Genomic DNA, 20732 nt, shown 5'->3' with positions numbered 1-20732 from the left:
TTTTTTTATTGATTGGAGGAGATGTATAAACTCAGGCATTATACAGAGAAAGTCAGGACACAGAGTCATACAGAGACATAGAGGTAAGAAATGAAGAGAGCATGTTGCCTGGATTCCTGGAGCTTTTCTATTCTAGATGTGAGGCCTGTTCTGATGCCAGACTGTGTTCCTGACAAACGGTTCTTCAAAACATGGCTTTATTCTTATAATATTCACTTTTTTGCTTTAATTACTTGAATTGGTTTCTGTTACTTGCATCCTAAAGAATCTTAAATAATATAATACATCTTAACAAGCTTGTTAAGGCAGAAACATGCTTGTTAAGGTTGAAAATTGTGATTTTGCTTCTGGGATCAGAAGATAACACAGTAATCATTGACATCTTTTCACTTACCACATACCTAAAATTCCAAAGCTCAGGATGGCGGCCAACTTGAACAAAATATGAGAAATGGAGAATGACATCAATGGAAATTATTCTGAAACTACAATGTATTGTGTCATCATCCAAAACAGACATAACAGACATTCATCTTAGATCCAAAGAGTCTTAGTAGTTGCCTATTGCTCATTTCCCATTTAGTTCCCTGCCTCATTCTTCTTCCTACCTAGCTCATGCCAGCTTATTCCACGGGCCACCCTCTTCTACTCTTTTTTACGTTCTCTCAGTTGAAAGCCATCAACTCACATCATCTTCAATTGCATGCTTTACTTACTCATTTAATCAAAAAGTATTTGTTGAGTAAGTGACATTTTCCAAGCACCATGCTTAAGTTAGATAAAAGATATGTTTTCTGAACCCAAGATGCATTTCTACACAGAGTACTCCTAAATGTGATGGGTGAAGGAGATGAGGAGATGGTTCTTTCCCAACCCTAATATTTACTTCCATGTAGAAGAGGGAAACATTCTTAGCCTCATCCTAGAAGAGTTTTGGGGGGAATTATTATGTAGCTTTTCTCTCTTGGGAGGCATCCTGACCTCAGAGGGAATTTATTTCACCGTGCTGCTCCAGGCCTTAAGTCTTACAAGGTCAGGGATCCATGGGAAGAGGCTATTGCAGGCTCAAGGCTGCCTGCAATGGGGTGAGCAAATCTTTCTAACTGTAGACTTCAATATTAGAAAGCCTACTTGCCCATAGTCATGAATCACATTCCTCTATATTAGCTGTTATCAGCAATGAAGGTGGTATTTTGTTCTCTTACCTGCCTGACAATTTTGACTTATGTCTTCATTTATTTATAATTCAAGTAGGGAAGAGAAGTGATGTTATAAGCCTTCCCAAGAATATTAACAATATATGCCTCAAATCCTCCCCTCTCACTTGAGCTTTTGCCCGAAATCTAATTTTCAGGGAATGCACCCAGATGGAATTTTCATACCCTCAGCTTCAATACTTCATCATGAAAATGTGCTTCAATTTCCTCATAGAAGGAAATCAGAAGTTTACCACTAAATATGCCTGTTTCAATCACATGCTCCTTTACTCATCAGCTCATTCAGGCTTGAAACCCTAGTTACTTTAACTCCTTCTGTCTTCCTCCATAGTAAGCTAGGCACAAAGATCTGTTGTTTTTTCTCCAGAATTTCTCATTCTTCTGCTCTTTTATCTCCAATCCTAATCTAGACTTCATAGCTACTTGTTGCAAAAGCTCATCAGCTTGCCTTAGCTGGTTTGGCTCAGCAGATAGGATCCTGGGTTGGATTCCGGTCATGGGCACATGCCTGAGTTGCAGGCTTAATTCCCAGTGGGGGACAACAGGAGGCAGCCGATCAATAATTCTCTCTCATCATTAATGTTTCTGTCTCCCTTCTTCTCTGAAATCAATAAAAAAAATTTTTAAATAAAAGTTCATCAGATAGATTTTGCTGATTTCAGATTTTCCCTCATTAATTTTTCCTCTCTCACAGAGTTGACAGTATAACCTTCCTCAGTTGCCACTTTCATCATAGTATTCTCTTCATAAATGCCTTCCATGGCTTCCATTTGTAGATGAAACTCATTATCCTGATTTAAAGGCTCTGTCATAAGTAGACATGATACAATCAACATTGCTATATTTATTATCCTTGGCTCTACTCAAACTTAACTCTTTTATGAACCAAAAGCATAGTATGCTTTGCATACATGCCTTGTATCAAATTGTAAAACACACACACACACACACACACACACACACACACACAGTCAAAATCAACTTCTAACCATCTTCTCCAAATGTTTAAGGACTAGTGCCAAGACCAACACTTTTATCTCTTCATGCATTTACAGCTGTAGTACACAGTTTCACAGCCAACCACACACTATATTAAATGGTGTGTCCTGTGGCTTATTAAAGATTCTCCTTTATCTGAGCAGAATTACTGTGAGTTCCTAGAGCTGAGGAATCATGGTACATTTCCCATACCATCAAATTCATTGTTAATTGTGTAGGAGATTTGGAGTAAATATTTTACTTATAATTTTTAAAAAAGCAATTGATTTCACCTAAGAGATGGCTTGATTAAATACTCTGAAATTTAAGAGTGAATTGATAATCAGAATTTCTGTTCTGACCTCTGACTTTCTCTGTTACTCTAAGCACACCATTTTAGCTATTTTGGACTTACTTTGTTAATCCAAAAATGGAAGTAAGACTTGTCATCTGTCTTATTCACAGAGAGTGGTATCCTAGTCAATGCAAAGCACATGGCTACTACGAAGTTTAATAAAAATGATAAATAGCATCTATTACAGAATTGAACCATTGTTCAATTCTTCTGCCCTTTCAGTCCTTTGATTCAATATTCTCTCACTGAAATCTGAGAGCTTTAATTTGAGAAAGGGTTTAACTAATAATCATAGACTTTCTACATTAACCTTTTCTTATCATTAGGCACACCTGGATGATATCAAATTATTCTTTTAAGGAAATCAATATGTCACTATAAGTGCACAGAAAAACATCTGGTAATGGAACATTGGGTAAGGGAAACCTGGATATAAAAAACTGTATCAGAGCAAGATGGCAAAATAGATGGTTCCTGACTTTAGTTCCCCTCAGAGAAAGAGCAACCAGCAACTACTTATAGACATGATGCCTTTGTGAAGACCCCAGGCTCTGGAGGTGAGGCTAAAGCACCTACCTTGGAACACAAAAACCAAGAAAAACTGCATTAGTGGGGTTAGAGGAATGGTTTCCCTTTGACTGCATCTCCCCTCCTTCAGGCCAGAGCAATGCCACACCCAGGGGGTCGCCTCGGCTACAATTTCTCCAGTAGGTAAAGGAGAGCCAGACGTGGACACCCAGCTTCCCCACGTTCCAGGAAGCTTCCTAGGAGGCACACTTAGGTGTTGCCTGACAGGGCTCCCTGGGGGGTCAGTTCGAGAAGGAGAAGTGGAACAGTGTTCACAGTAACAAAGTGTGTAGATCTTGGCAGACAGCGTTCCTGCTGGCAGTGGTGCCTCCCCTTAGATCCCAGACAATAGCTCTGCCTATCTGTAGACCCAAGTCAGTGTTCCTTTCTGACTAGGGAGCTTGGTCGGCAGTTCTGCCCAGTTTAGGTGCACAGCCAGCAGGCTATACCAGTGGCAGAGCCCATACTACGGCCCCACCCAGATAGTAAAGCAAGTGGGCAGCTCCACACAACTGCTGGGCATGGCCTCCAGCCCTGCCTGACCAGCAAGCCTGGCCAGAGAACCTGGGCAGGTGAGGAGTCCATGCTATAGTCCTGCTCAGGCAGAGAGCCAAGCCAGCAGCCCTGTCCAACTGCAGAGCATAACCTCCACCCCATCTCTAAGGGAGCCCACACAGTGACCTCAGGCAGCCTTGGCATCTGAGCCTACAGTACTTCCCAATTGCTGAGCATAGCAAGTGGCCTCTTCCAGGCAGAGAGCCCATCTAGCCACCTTGTGCAATCATGGAGCATAGGATAGCAACCCTGACTGATCCTGGAGCACAGCCTCCAGCCACACCTAAATGCAAAGTACAACTTGCAGCCCAACTTCACCAGGGATTCCAGCCAAAGACCTCGCCCAAGAGTGGAGCATAGCCAGGTGACTGTCCAATCATGGAACTGAGCCTGCGGCCCAGACTGAACAGAGTCCAGCCAGTGACACCAGCTGGCTGGGGAGCTCAGCCTAATGAAAATAACAAACCAAATTCAACAGCATATTAAAAGGGTCAAACACAATGATCAAGTGGGATTTATTCCTGGGATGCAAAGACAGGACAATAAACACAAATCAATGAATATGATAGAGCACCTTAATAGAATAAAAGATAAAAATCATATGACCTTCTCAATAGATGCAGAAAATGCATTTGACAAACTAGAACATCCTTTTATAATATACTAGAGGCCTGGTACATGAAATTCATGCACGGGGGAGGGGGTTCCCTCAGCCCAGCCTGCACCCTCTCCAATCGGGGACCCCTGCGGGATGGGGCCTAAACCAGCAGTAGGACATCCCTCTCACAATCCGGGACCTCTGGCTTCTAACCGTTCACCTGCCTGCTTGCCTGATCACCCCCAAACTGCCTCTGCTTGCTGGCCTGATTGCCCCTAACTACCTCTGCTTGCTGGCCTGCCCCCTAACTGCCTCCCTGCCCCTGCTGCCCTATCTGCCCCCTAACTGCCCCCCTGCCAGCCTGATTGCCCCTAACCACCTCTGCCTCGGCCCCTGCCACCATGGCTTTGTCTGGAAGGAAGTCAGACATCCTGAAGATGTCCAGTCAACCTGGTCTAATTAGCATATTACCTTTTTATTAGTATAGATTTAACACTCTCAACAAATTGGGTATTGAAGGAACATACCTTCACATAATAAAGGTGATACATGACAAACCCAGAATACTCAATCATAAAAGGGTGAAGCTTTTCCTCTAAGAGTGCCCACTCTCACCACTCCTATTCAGCATAGTACTGGAAATCCTAGCTGGAGAAAATAGGCAAGTAACAAAAATAAAAGGAATCCAAGTCAGAAAAGAAGTAAAATTGTCTTTGCAGATGACATGATCATACATTTAGAAAACTTTACCAAAAAACTTTTAGATCCAATAAATGAATTCAGTAAAATTGCAGAATATAAAATCAAGATATAAAAATATTCTGTTTCTGTTTACTAACAACAAACTATCTGAAAAATAATAAAGAACACAATCCTATTCACAATAGCATCAAAAACAATGAAATACTTGGGAACAAATTTAACCAAGGAGATAAAAGACCTTTACACGGCCAACTATAAGACAACGATAAAAGAAACTGGAGAAGACACAAATAAGTAGAAAGATATCCCATGTCACGGACCAGAAGAATTGACATTGTTAAAATGCCCATACAACCCCAAGTGACCTATAGATTCAATGCAATCCATATTAAAATTTCAATGAGATTTTTCACAGAAAAAGAAGAAAAAAACAATCTTAACGTTTATGGAACCACAAAAGATCCCAAATAGCCAAAGCAATCTTGAGAAAGAAAAACAGAGCTGGAGGCTTCACACTCCCGATTTCACACTATATTACAAAGTTCTAGTAATCAAACAGAATGGTACTGGCAAAAACAACAACAACAACAACAAAAAAAAAAACAAAACACCCAAAAAACAGACATACAGACAAACGGAATAGAGTCAAGTGCCCAGAAATAAATGCATACATGAACAGTCAACTAGTATTTGACAAGGGCATCCAGAATATTCACTGGAGAAAATAATAGTCTTCAGTAAATGGTGATGGGAAAACTGGATATCCATATGGAAAGAATGAAAACTGACACCCGTCTTACACAACTCACCAGAAATAATTTAATATAGATGAAATACTAAAATGTAAAAACCCGATACCATAACACTCCTAGAAGAAAACAGAGAAAAAGCTCCTTGGCATTGGTCTTGGCAGTAAATTTTTTTTGTAGATGACACTAAACACATGGAACAAAAGAAAAAAATAAACAACTGGGACTACATTAAACTGAAAAGCTTCTGCACAGTGAAAGAAACAATCAACAAGATGAAAAGGCAACCTGTGGAATAGAAAATATTTGATAAAGGGTTAATATTTAAAACAAAGAACTCATATAACTCAACAGAATAAAAAATAAATTTAAATATTTATTTTAACAATGGGCAGAGGACCTGAATAGACATTTTTCAAAAAGACATACCAATGGCCAACAGGTATATAGATAACAAAAGTGCTCAGGGGTCAGGTCTGAACCAGCTTGGGGAACGTTTCTGGAAGAGATGACTTTTGGGTAGAAGTCTGCTAGGTGGGGAGTAGGATATAAGAAGGGGGGAGGAAAATATAATTCCTGTAAATCTGCAGTGTGTCAAATGAAATAAGGGCATCTTTTCTTTGTTAAACTACTAAAAAAATGCATCTAATATGGCTTCAGGGAATACAGAAGTGGTCATTTGTAGCTGGAGAAAGGTGGCAGATAATGGAAAGTCCTGTATATTACACGGAGGAGTTTGGATTTTATCTATCCAGGGCGAAAAAGGTGAAACTATTAATGATGTTTATAGTATTTCTGTTTCAGAAAGAACAATCTGGGGAAACATATGAAGGCTGAATGAAAGAGAGACAAGAGATGAGACTTTTGTTAAGAGGTAAGAAATAGCAAGACTGAACTGGGGCAAGTGAAAACAAAAGAAGTTGCTGGCTATTTTAGACCAGAGGACAGAAGGATGCAGATCATAAGGGAGAAGAGTGTCTACAATGTTTACTGAAACTGTCACCTCTTTCAATTTTTAGTACAGAAAATTGATGATAAGTGGGAGCCACCAACAAATTCACAGAATCAGTGACAGATAAATCTAATCATTAAAACCCAAACTTTCCATTGAATGAGATGTACAGTGCTTAAAAACAAATGCCAAAACATGACTTTTATTATGTAAACTATCAAATGTTTATTTACTTTCCGTTTCAAATATTTTCAAGTAAAAAATATGTACAAAAATATATATACAAAAGTTTAATGAGCTGGAAGCATTTCAAGCATACTTATACATAAACACAATTGAAATTAAATTCAATGCAAAATTGAGTGACATCATATTGCACCAGAATTTCTTCCATACAAAACATATGCGTCAAGAGTTTCCACCAGATGAAATCACACTTATTTCATAGTATCGTACCACTTACACAAATAGCCCATAAACACCATCTGGCAGTGTGATTTCTGCACCAGAACTCTCCCCAGAAGGAAATCATTAAGCTCTAAAAAAATCCATTTTATTTCACATATCACATGCTGGTATAGGCATCTGTGCCAGAGAACCCTAGAAACGCAACATAATCTACGAATGAAATTCTCTGTGCACCATTTATATTTTTATAGTTAAATATCTTAGTACTCCAAATATGATTGGAATGTAGGTGCAGAAAAGGAGTTTTGCTCCTTAAGAATTTATCAATACAAGACATTGCGTAAAAGTATAAAATGCACACAATCCACTTTACCAAGTGTCCCTATCACAATGTCAAAGCGAAGGACCACAGATGAGGACCACTTAGGAAACTGAGGCTCACTCCTCCACAGCTGCATTTCTCTGACCCTGTATTTTAGATCACCAGGACAAATCCACCATTCCCCTGACCCCTACCAATGAGGGGAATGGTACAAGGTCATGACAAATACATTCCAGACCCCAGCTAAGGGGTATAGCTGGTCTATAAATTACAGTTTAAGCACAGATCAAAGAGTTGGCTGCCAGCACAACCCACCAGAGTAACCCAACTACTATTTCCCCACTGGGCTCAATTGATTCCATTGGTGCAAATTACTGACACTTGACATAGGATATAAAAGGCATTTAAATACATTCATATATGTTACTTAATGATATGTTAATATGAACACACATACAGAATTTTCTACTCCTTGAGAACTGAAAAAGAAGTTACTATTACTAAGTCAAATTTTAACACAAAACTCACTGAAACCATTTTTATAAAGTAAATACAGATAAAGTTATAATAAAAAGATATTAATGATTCATCATGAGATGAATTCTGAGTCAGTAACTAAAAACCATCTCTACCAGTGCATCACTACCATCTAATCCACTCTATGGTAAGCAAAAACCAAGCTCTACAAAATCTTGAGTAAAATCTTAGTCAGAAAAGTAGGACGAATTAAGTTCCCCAAGTATTCAGTCCAGGCAGACACGTGGCTTGCCTTTCTCTGACTTGTGCTTATTAGACATTCACAGGTTGCCAGCATGTGATCACTAAAGCACAACTAGATGTTTGTTCACCCATGGCACAGAGAGGAGACACTCTGTCTCATGGTACGAAGCAATGCACTCTTAGCACATCTGATGCTTATGTTTGCAAATTCTCAAAAGAGTTGGCAGGTACCATTGGCTATTTTGAACACAGGCATTGGCTCTAAATAGCCTAAAAGAGTTAAGGGATATGCCATTCTCCGAACATGGATAATGTAAAAAGATCCCAGTTTTCAAGATGTAAGCATTAATAGTTTAGTTCCAGATTTATGCCAGTAGAAATAACACTCACAAGGGAAAACTATTAGGTAAAAAAATTTCTCCAAAGAAAGAATCAAAGTAATCCCAGACTACTTAAAATTTTTGGAGGATCCTTGTTGTTTGTGTGATAACCGCAGCTACATATATATTGTTCTTTATTTCCAGAGCAGTTAAAAAGTGCTATGTGGTAGTGTCTAAAATTATGAATATACACAGTTTAATGTAGGTCAGTTCTATTCTGTTATAAGCACACATTCATTTGAAACAATCTGTTTTATTTCTCCAAACTATTTTTCTACTTAAATATAATAGTTTTATATTACACTCGAGGCCTGATGCACAAATTTGAACACTGGTGGGGTCCCTCGGCCTGGCTTGTGGGGATCAATGGACCTCCTTGCCACCGGAGCCCGGCCTTACCCGCCAGCTCATTAGGCTCCAGCCTGCTGTCTGCTTAGATCCTGCACAGCATGAAGTAGTGTGGGAAGCGGCTGGTGGCCGGGGAGGAGCCCGAGCCCAGGGTGGGCGCTGCACTGCTCCTGCTCATCTGGTCCCACTGCGCCTGCTGCCCCTTCTCGGGCGAGCAGGGGGAGTGTCCGCGGGAGAGACTTGTGCTGCTGCAGCTGCACTCACCAGTGGTGAGCCAGGCATCTGGTGCCTGTTTGTCAGCTGAGCAGTGCTCCCACTGTGGGAGCGCACTGACCACCAGGGGGCAGCTCCTGGGTTGGCCATCTGTCCCCTGGTGGTCAGTGCGCATCATAGCTACCAGCCGGTTGTCCGGTTGTCTGGTTGCTTAGGCTTATATATATAGATAGATAGATTATTCAATGAAAGGAAATTTGGAACAAAGGAGAAATGCTAGGAACAAAAGAACTCAGAAATACTTTTAAATCACACAGTTTGAACCTAGAACCACACTGTATTGCTTCCCAGTGTGAGATGATGTGCTTCTTGAGCATCATGGAAGCATTAGCAGGAATAATTGAGGTCTAACATCACAATCCTCCTTTAAGTCAGACCACTCACAAACCAACCGTTACAGCTGTAATATCCAAAGGCCTGATGTTTTCCCACAAGATGCAGTGCAAAATACCCTATCACACAAGGTGCTCAAAATACAGTCACTGCGGCAAAACAGATAACTGTGCATTCATCTTTATTTTTCCTCTAGCTTTCAGCGTGGCCTTTAGAGACTTCAGCAAGAGGTAATATGGATTCAACAAGCAAATCTTCTAACCAATAAATTAATTCACTTGAAAGTCATTCTTTAAAAAATACCAGTAGTGTATATGTTGAGGGGGAAAAGGATGTTCACTTTCAAACCAGTGCACCCATTTTGTCTGGTGTTCAGATAGATGCCTAATGCTCCAGTTTCTTGAGTGGATTGTTATCTATAAAAATATTAAGGTGACTATTGATATTATAAATGTACCCTCGATCTATAGCTGAAATACACATGTAACAGATAACTATTTGCAGACTGTAACCATCCACCAGTGATGTTTTCAAGTCAATGGGAACAGAAGAGGGGGGAGGGGACTACCAAGGAATTAAACCTAAGTGGTTGTAAGTAAATCTAAGAATATCAGTAATTGTATAGATTCAAATAAGACTTACTCCTACCTTGAGGATATCATGCCAAAAATAATACAAAATGAGTCATTGATTCATTCCAAGAAAACAGAAATAGTTCAAAGAGATCAAGTTAATACCCCTGGAGGTTATAAACAATATCTCACAACATGGAAAACAGGTGAAGTTCCTGTGAGACCATGACTTACGCCTTTGTGAATTTATGTCAAATCTAAAACTAGACTGAGCATTTATTTTTTATACCAACTAATTTGAAAAATGCAATAGAAAGAAGAAAGGATTATTTCTTAAATATAACTGTTAAAATATCTTTTTAAGTGCATACCTAGAGGTTACACTTCTAGGTATGATATATGATGGAAAAGATTAAAAATGCCGTTTATAAGAAAATTAGCCTAAAAACATTATAGGTAATCCTATTATCTATATATAAATAATGTAAACAGAAGCTGTCAAAATGACTCATTACCTACTCTAATTTATATCCACCATGAGCTTGTTGTCAGTTACACAATGATGTGCTTAATGCCTGACTTTGGTTAGGAAAGTCAAATGTAACCTTGTAGACATTATCAGCACCGACATATAGCCCATCATATAGGGTAAAATGAAGCAAAATTATATTTAAGTAACATTAAATTTCTTGACTCATCTGCATTCAAATTCCAAATCTCTCTATATTTTCAGCCAACCTAAAAAAAACAGCTACAATTAAAATCCTATTTATTGTTTTTCTATCATTTAGAACTGACAAATATGTGAAAGGTGAAACTCTCTCCTTATATATCATATAATGTATATTATGAGAAAGCCATTTATATATACTAGCAGATACTTTAACTAATTCACAACCTTATTTAAAAGTATATCTTACAAATACCCCATGTTATTTCTAACAGGAAAAGCAGTGGAAGTTTTTTCACCTTAATCAAAGGGGTTATTTGATTTTGTAGGGCCAGAAGTATATACAATTTTGCTGATTTTCTTCAAGAAAATTAATACATAATTCCTAATGCAAAATTAGGTACATGCAAAATTGGAAGGGGCATGTGTAAGTGAGCGGCACTGAAGCTTAAGTTTCATTAGCTTCTCAGGATGTCCACCTATGTGCAGCAGGCACTGAATTTTTAATATTTCTCTCACTACACTGCATAATAAATTACACCAAAATATTGTTACCTCCAATCATTTACTACTTTCATTTCCTGCCACTCTGAACTTCAGTTTTCTATCTTTTTCATAACATATACCTCAATAAGAAATCAACTATAGGTCAAAGATGCTCCCTTTCTTAGTTATCATTATATTTGTCTGCTAATAGAGATAAAATACTGATTTTCCTGAAGACTGGTTACAGTGCATGGAGAATTCCATTGAGTGATACAATGGAATGCTAACCACTGTTGATATTTTAAACTAGAGGCCTGGTGCATGAATTCGTTTACCAGTGGGGTCCCTCGGCCTGGCCTGCAGGATTGTGCTGAAACTGGCTCTCTGACATCTCCTGAGATTGCAAGAGGGTACAGGCTGAGGGACCCCACCAGTTGGGCCGGGAGGGACGCGGGAGGTTGGCCAGCCGGGAGGGACTGGAGGAGGGTTCCAGGGCATGTCTGGCCAGTCTCATTCAGTCCCAATCCGCCAGACCCCAGCAGCAAGCTAACCTACTGGTTCGAGTGCCGGCCCCCTGGTGATCAGTGCACGTTATAGCAAGCAATTGAGTGGCCTTAGCATATCATTAGCATATTACGCTTTGATTGGTTGAACGGACAACCGGATGACCAGATACTTAGCATATTAGGCTTTTATTATATAGGATGGCAATTGGGGAAATAATTTTACCAGACACATAAGACAATCTGGAAATTTTTTTCAATGTAGTTGTTTTAGTGTTAGATAAACTGTCATGCATTTCTACCATATCCTAATAACTGTCCTAGTTTTGTGCCAGCGGGGCTGGGGGAGATACTGTACAAGCACATAGCACGTGTGCGTGCACACACCTAACATTTATGTGTGGTCTGGAGTCAGCCACCTTTCCTAGGATATGATACAATTGTGAATAACAATTATGAATATTGACTCCCCAACCACAGAAAACATGTTTTGATTAGCCTAAAAATAAGTTAAAGTTTAATAATCTCCATTACTTTCTTTAAAAATTACTGACTGACTTTCTGTCTGGTTAAAATGGTATTACAATGGTATTAGAAATTTAGTAAGGAAAACTCATTTTGATATGATGAAAGAATAATGAATATGTATTCTATTTAGCCAGTTCAATGGTATATTTAAAGAGAAATTAGAACCCAAAATAAACAAATAGATAAAATGCAGAGACCTATCTGTTGCTATAAGAACATTAACCTCAGGAATAATCAAGAACCACACAAACCTCTCTCCATGAGAATCTACCTTTTTTCTCATTACATAAAAATCCAAGAAGAGTTTTCTGGTTTAGGTTATATGGACCTAGATCGCAATACCTCCAGTAACAATATAGTGGGAAGAGATATGGCTAAATAGGAAGTAGAGAATACACATCAACTTTGAAAACCCTATGAATTCACTTATAGACCCAAACAGTAGGTTTGTTTAAGAAATGTCAATCTTAAATATATTTTAAATGTTATCAAGAGAAAAAATTGAAATTTGTGAATTGGAATTGTCTCAAATTATGAAATATCATTACTACTTTGTCAATTGTCTGTGAACTCTACATCTTCTCTGAATGATTTTAACCAGTGTAATTCTTTCAAAAATTCTTATTTTCAAATGGACAAAAAATTAAAGGATGAAACATAACTCTGGCTATGATGAACTACTTAACCGTGGATGTGTGTAAATAACAGTTAACAAATGTCATCATGATATTACTATCATTAGAAAATTGCACAATAGCTTCGGAACCTAGCATAATAACACCTGTCTGGATATACACATGCAAGCACAATTTCTCTCTCTTTTAGTGAGTCTGTTACCAGTTATCTCTTTTGCAGATTAAATGATAATTAAGGTGAACAAATTATTGACAAAACCTAGATATAGAAGTGGGAAATTTTTAGAAACATCAGTTGTGAATCTTATTTAGCAGCGGCATTTCTTCCTCAATTTTTATGTAAATATATGTCATTTCCTAATTGATCTGCACAGTTTTATCTGAAGAGATATTTTAACAATATAAAATACAATTAGGAAATGTACAACCTGTCAAAATTCATCACCATGTAAAAATAACTATAAACTAAAAATATTGTCCAAAATTGCTATCATTGCACATAGATATGATTATAGGGTTAGGTATAATATTTTGGGCATTTTCTTTCTTGGTGATTTCTGTTTTAACATTGATATTTTAATTTGAAGATTTGAAAATGCACATATTTAGATATATTTATCAAGGGTAAATTATTTTTAAAACAGGTAATGGTGCTTAAAAGGATTTAATACCAAATTGACTATTGCTTTGCTGTAAGAAGGATATTACTTACATCCTTTCCTGATCAAATGGGCTGCCATGAAAACAAAATGTCAGACAACCACAAAGCTTCTTAATGAGGAGTGAAAAAAAAATATCCCAACATATTAAGTTCTCAATGATTTTTACACAAACATAGTTCCTGAATTTGTAAACAATAGCTCCTAGAAGCTCTTCTTTAATGTATTTATTAAAGTTAGGCATACCCCCTCTGTCCTTTGTTCACAATGCTGTTAGTATTAACCCTTAAAAGATGAGTGACATCTAAGTTGGCACCAAAGGGGAAGCAATGCAATGCCCATGTAACATAAATTTCTTTCTTTCCTCTGTCCATAGTGTTGACATATGCTTTTTTTGTTCTTTCTCTAGAAGAATAGAAAACACTTTTCACAGTATGGCCTTCTATAGTAGGTAAAAAATGTTTTTACAAAACCTATATATACAGAAAACACCTCAGTCTTCAATTTGAAGTTTCTTAGCCATGATATGTTACAGAGAAAGACCACTGAGGTAACTGTCCATCCCGTAGTCTTTTCCCCTCACCTCAACAGGTAGGTATCAGGGACACAAGAATCACGTGAACTCGTGGTAGAGCTGCATATCAGCTTTCTACAATTACATGGAGTTATAACTAAATTTCTTAGCAACCGGTTTGAATACATTAAAAAGATCTGAATAAAAATGACTGACTCCTTTATTCCATCACCAAAGCCGCAGTCCTCTGGATTTTCATAAAATGAAGTGAATGTCCATACTTTGTTTCAGCCCTTTGGGCAGAAACAAAGCCAAGGATAGATTGCCAAGATTGCAAATGCATTAATTTATAATTTATGACAATCTTCTTCTGGTACAACTTCCAGTATTATTTGTAATGTTCTGGTTATTCTGCCTACAAAGAAATAATGAAGAAAAATTAAAAATGTACAGAAATCAGAAATACATAAAACAACAGCAAAATGTGAATTATTTGGGGTTGAATACTGAAAACACACAACTATTTCATAGAGCACTTACAAGAATTATTTACTTCATTAGAATCCTATCTTGCTCAATTAATGTATGTCACTTCTATAACTTCACATGATGACGTCTCAGAAGAATATGTTAATACTTTCTATTAAAATAAGGACTTTTATTTATGAATCAGGAGGCTGAAAATATTCTGAGACAATAGGATCAAGATGTAAATAACTGTTCAAAAACACATTTCATATTCAGTTTTAAATTGCTTTGTTTTTGTACCTATGAGATTACAATCAATTCCTCAGCAAAATCAAGAGAAGAATCAGAATAAAATTTCCAGTATCAAACTTGTAGTGTATTATTGAGCAAAACATTTCATCTCCCAGGATCTCATTTGCCTCATCTATAGGAATGAGGGGCTTGGGAGTGACATCAGCAAGCTAAAAGGGTAGGAGGTCCCAATGCTCATCACCGCCTTAAGAAAACAAGGACAATAAATAGCTACAAATGGAAGAAAATAGCTCAGGAAAAGCTCTAGAGTCTAGACAACAACAAAAATGCAGCAAAAACCTGGCAGAGCTCAGAAATCAAGGATGGCCACATAGTTAAGTAAGAAAAGTATTTTGTCTACATCACTGCATCCCCCAGCCAGAGATCTAAGAAAGTTCCCAGAGAAAGAGAGCCGGAGAACCCCAGCAAACCTCACCATTGTGGACATTTGCAACTTTTGCTAGAGAGGTCTCCCACAGTCTTGAACATGCTGATCCCCTGATGGAGCAGCCTGGAGCGCCCCCACCTCTGTATCTATTCTCAGATCCTGGAGCTGTTGCTGAAGTGAGATGGCCTCAGGTTCCCTGGTTGCTGTGCCCCATTCTCAGGGACTGGGTGCCACAGCATCTTAACCATACACAAGACCTGAGCTGCCACTTCTCTTTGCCCAACTGGGCCCAGGTCAGGCATTTTCCCAGCATTACTGAGGCAGCTTCCCCCACTGAGTCCAGCCTCCAGGGTCCCAAGTAACACTTTGCCTGCCATTATTTAGGGTTGTGTTGGTGCTGATTCACCCTCCTCTCCCTCCATCCTGGTCAAGACTCTGAACTGTCATTGTTGAAATAGCTCTTGCTTCCCCAAGCCCTGCCCCCTGGGTCCCAGGTACTGGCTCTGACCCATTATTGATAGGGGCACTGTTACTACCCCGGCCCCATTCCCCAGGCAGCTCAAGGCTCAAACCCATCAATTTTTCCCAATACAGAAAAGCTCAGGAACAGATGGTTTCACTGGTGAATTCTACCAAATATGAAGAATGAACACCAATACTTTTTTGATTAATATGGCTGAAAACATTATCAGCGAAATATTAGAAAACCAGATTCAACAACATATTAAAGGCTCATTCACCATGATCAAGTGGGATTTATCTCAGAAATGTAAGGATGGCTCATCATAGTACTGTTATCCTAGCCAGAGCAATTAGCAATTAAGTAGAAAAAGAAGTATAAGATATCCGTATCAGAGAGGAAGAAGTAAAATTATCTCTGTTCACAGATGACATCTTATATATAGAAAATCCTAAAGAAGCCACTAAAAATTGTCAGAAGTAATGAATGAATTCTGTAAAATTGCAGGGTATAAATCAACATACAGGAATCAGTAGCACGTCTGAACGCTAACAACAAATTATCTAAAAGAGAAATCAAGAAAGTGATCCTATTTACAATAGCACTGAAAACAATAAAATACTTGGAAGAAACTTAATCAAGGAAATGAAAACTGTAAGACACTGATAAAAGAGATTAAAGAAGACACAAAGAAATAGAAAAATATTTTGTGTTCCAGGATTGAAAGAATTAATATTGAGAAAATGTCCATTAGACCCAACATGATCTATAGATTCAGTGCAATCCTAATCAAAATTCCAATGGCATTTCTAACATAAGTAGAAAAATTGTCATAAAATTTGTTTGAAACCACAAAAGACCCCAAATAACTAAAGCTATACTGAGAAAGAACAAACCTGGAGGCATCATGATACCTAATTTCAAGCTATAATGCAAAGCTATAGTAATCAAAATAGTATGGTCCTGGCATAAAAATAAACACATAACTTAGTTGAACAAAATAGAGAACTGATACACAAACCTCCCTATATAATTAACTTATTTTTGAGAAGGGTACCAAGAACACACAATAGAGAAAGGACATAAAACTGGATATCCACATGCAAGAAAAAAATGAAACAATCCTTGCCTTATATCACTCAAAAATTAACTTGAAATGAACCAAAAATTTTAATGTAAGACTTGAAGCCACAAAACTTCTAGAAGAAAACACAGGGGGAAAGGTCCTTGACATTGGTCTAGGCCAGTGGTCGGCAAACTGCGGCTCACGAGCCACATGTGGCTCTTTGGCCCCGTGGCATGGGCCACGAAGTTTCAATCGCACTGTACGTGTGCGCCCGCACGTGGTATTTTGTGGAAGAGCCACACTCAAGGGGCCAGTTTGCTGACCACTGATCTAGGCAATGATTTCTTGGTTAAGTCACCAAAGCACAGACAACAAAAAGTAAAACAATTATGACTACATTAAACTAAAAGCCTCTGCCGAGCAAAGGAAACAATAAGTTGAAAAGACAAGTTACAGAATGGAAGAAAATATTAGCAAAGCATACTTCCAAAATCTATGACGAACTCAGATAAATCAATAGCAGAAAAAGAAAGAATCCAATTTAAAAAGTGGGCAAAAGTCCTGAATAGACCTTTTTCCAAAGAAGATATACAAATGGCCAACAGACATACACAAAGTTGTTCAACATCACTAATCGTCAAAAAAAAAAAAAATGCAAAACAAAACCACAATGAGATGTTACCTTACATATGTTAGGATGTTATGACTCAATTCATAGTACTGTTACCAAGCAGTTCATGAGCTAGACTTGTTTGCAGTCCATACTTTAAGTGGCACTGCCCCAGGGGATGAAGAGACCAGGGTTCCTGATGGTTAAATGGAGCATAGAGGCCTGCTGGCCTAGAACATTCAAACCAAACCCTTACATAAGAGAGACAATAAAAAAAAATTCATATTCTTCCAAAAAAATATTTTAAAAAGGCCAAAAGATATCAAATGTTGGCAAGGATAAGAAGAAAAGGGAACCCTTATACATTGTTGGTGAGGATGTAAATTGGAACAGCCATATGGAAAACAGTATGGGTGTTCCTCAAAAAATTAAAAATAGTACTTCCATTTGACCCAGCAATCCTATTCCTGAGTATGTATCCAAAGGAACTGAAATCAGTATCTCGGAGGGATATCTGCCCACTCATGTTCACTGAAGCATTATTCACAATGTGTAAGATTTGGAAACAGCACAAGTGTCCATCAACAAATGAGTGAAGATGTGACACACATACAAACAGTGAAATATTATTTAACCGTGAGAGAGTAGGAAATCCTGCCATTTGCAAAAACATGAGTGGACATTAAAGACATCATGCTGCCCTAACCAGGTTGGCTCAGTGGATAGAGCGTTGGCCTGAGGACTGAAGGGTCATGGGTTCGATTCCAGTCAAGGGCATATGCCTGGGTTGCAGGCTTGGTTACCAGTTGGGGGGTGTGCAGGAGGCAGCCAATCAATGATTCTCTCTCATCATTGATGTTTCTATCTCTCTGCTCCCTTCCTCTCTGAAATTAAAAAAAATAAAGACATCATGCTAAGTGAGATAAATCAGACAAAGACAAATACTGTATGGTATAACTTGTGTGTGGAATCTAAACAAACTGAACATGTAAAGACAGAGTAGAATGTTGATGATCAGGGGATAGGGAGTGGGGGAATTGGGGAGATGTTAAGGATGCAGACTTAAAACTAGTAAATAAATAAGTTCTATGTAATGCATGCCATAGTGATTATTGTCAATGTACCATATTATAAAAGTTGCTCAAACACTAAATCTTAACTATTCTCAACACACAAAAAAAAGAAATGATAAATACATGACATAAAAAAGCTATTGTTAGCTAACGCTATTGTAGTAATCATATTGCAGTATATAAATTGTCAAACCAACATATTTTACACTTTTAATATACACAATGTTATATGCCAATAATAAAAGAGTAATAAGCAAATTGTCCCCTTGACCGGGAGTTCGACTGGAGTTCGACCAGGGGGTGGGGCCAGCCTGCCAACCGCCTGGGGCCCCTTCCCCCAGCCGGCCCCCACGCGTGCACGAATTCATGCACTGGGTCTCTAGTATCTCAATAAAAATAAATTAATTTAACAAAGAAGAATGAGGGACTTGGACTTGGTCTGTGGTTCTCAGAGTGTATTCTGCAGACCAGCTATGATATTCAAAAAGCATCTTTACAACCCCCACCCTAGAACCACTGAATTGGAAACTGAAGGTGGAGCCTAGAAATGTGTGATTCAGATAGACTAAAGTGTAGAAACCACTAGGCTAGATAATTTCTAAGGTCATTTTATCTTGGTAGTCCTTGAACTCTGTGACTGGTTTCCCAGGACATTACTTCTTGGTCACTTCTTATCTTTGTAATCAATCTCTACAGAACCTCTTTATGCTGTTAGATGGGGTCTCAACAGACACAAGTAAGCCTCTGAGGAAGCTTCCTGCTTGCCAGGAAAGCCCAGGCGTGTGGCATTCAATTATACTCGTGCTCATGTAAGTCCTTCGGCTTTATGGATAATCAACCATGATACTATTTCTTTCAATAAAGTAGAGCCAGTGAGTCTGTATTTGCTGTTTACAGTCACTACAAGACCAAACAGCAATTGTATTTTCAGTTTTACCTTTCCTATTCAGTAGGTATTCCTGAAACCAGTTGAAACAACTGACCTTGCAGAATCTGATTTCCCAACCACACCTGGTACAATCACAGGAACTACAGCCAGAAGTCGTGAAATACTAGCACAAGAACCATCTTCCCCAGAAGTCGGGATTAGAATAATAGCATGTATTTTTTTTTTTTAAATACCTCAAAACCTTTTCACATGGATGGTCTTATTTATCCTACAATGAAGATGGTTTGGGCCCACAAGAAATGTGGGCAAGCTTAACTAATCTCACATGTGGCACTGCAGTCTGCATGAAGCGTCTGTCCAATGCACTAAGCAGCTCTCACTGAGGAATCATAAATGAAGTCACCACAGCACACTGTAAGCAGCAGATGCTTTTAGGACTGGGGCATTGCCTAGTCACCATCACGGAGATGGATACAGTCATTCCGCTGGTGCTGCCCAGTATGAGTCTCTATAATCAAATACTTTGTTTAAATGCAGCTGTCCTCCTTTGTCGCCCTGAGCAACAGGGACCAACTTCCAGTGACCCCACTCACTCTCGGCCATGACAGGGTCTGGCTCGTAAACCCAGACTGCCAAGTAAAGTGGCTGCTGGGAGTCTGGCTGGGTTTTGCCAGGGCTGGGTATCACCCGGTTATCTGCTAAATATATCAGTGGCTATTCTGCCCCATTTTCCTTGGGTGAGAAGCTGGTGTTTCTATAAACAAATAAATACATAAAGGGCCAGGAGAATTAAGCACGCTGTCACAGATGGCAGGAGAAAGCTTTCTGTGTGTCTAGTCCCTCAAGAGCCCCTCTTCATTTCACCCTAGGAATGCTGTCAAACAGAACGTGGTTCAATACTGGCATCCTGTGGCCAGAGGAATTCATCAAATCTCTGAACCTCTCCCATCCTCGGGTTCGGCACATGCCCTGGCTGTCTGGGCTGAGCAGCCTTTCAGCGTTTTCTGAGAGCTGTCCAGTTGCCTCGCATTTTTTATGGAAGCACCTTCAGTGAGGTGTGTTCTGATCTACCGACATTTCACAGGGCTAATGGGTTCGTGTGTATTCGGGTAAAGAGAAATGATAATACAGAGGCTAAAGAATGTTAGCCACCAAGACAACCGGATCTGTAATCACTGAACTAACTGCCCAAGGCTCTCTGGCCTCCAAGTTCACACGGAGTTTGTCTCTGACAAGGAGGTGGCTGGGGGAGAGGTGACGTTCTGGATCAGGACTCTGCTGTTTTGTGTGTCTGTGTGTCTGTGTGTCTGTGTGTGTGTTCTGTTTTGGCCAAAGGCGAGGAAAATACTGGCTATTGCAGCAATAAATACTATGAATTTTTATTTTACTTTATTACAAGAATGCTGCCTAAGAGGAAAATCAAACAAAATTGAGGAAAGGCTTTCAAGGCAGCTGTAAAGATA

The 20732-nt window shown here is 38.8% G+C and overlaps 1 protein-coding gene and 1 long non-coding RNA gene across 8 annotated transcripts in view; one reads left to right on the top strand and one right to left on the bottom strand.

The window, feature by feature from the left end:
* Window positions 1-20732, bottom strand: part of SLC7A11 (solute carrier family 7 (anionic amino acid transporter light chain, xc- system), member 11) — a 215664-nt gene that overhangs the window by 124934 nt on the left and 69998 nt on the right. The window contains exon 12 of one of the 7 annotated variants that reach the window (XM_005877737.2): window positions 13503-14439. The exons of 4 other annotated variants lie outside the window; for them this stretch is intronic. In XM_005877737.2, coding sequence (XP_005877799.1) covers window positions 14372-14439 — 68 coding nt within the window. In that variant the 3' untranslated portion in view covers window positions 13503-14371. Of the gene's footprint in view, window positions 1-13502; window positions 14440-14764; window positions 15343-20636; window positions 20722-20732 lie in introns of those variants that run through there. 2 more of the 7 variants (XM_014548975.1, XM_014548977.1) reach the window with 2 other exon arrangements.
* On the top strand, window positions 6117-16178 carry LOC106728074. Its single transcript, XR_001364320.1, has 3 exons — window positions 6117-8119; window positions 10975-10982; window positions 16168-16178. It is a non-coding gene; the product is annotated as an uncharacterized LOC106728074 (long non-coding RNA).

This window comes from Myotis brandtii, unplaced genomic scaffold (assembly GCF_000412655.1).
Source record: "Myotis brandtii unplaced genomic scaffold, ASM41265v1 scaffold53, whole genome shotgun sequence".
Taxonomy (NCBI): Eukaryota; Metazoa; Chordata; class Mammalia; order Chiroptera; family Vespertilionidae; genus Myotis; species Myotis brandtii.
The sequence above is the reverse complement of the archived record's forward strand: the minus strand, read 5'-3'. Positions and strand labels throughout refer to the sequence as shown.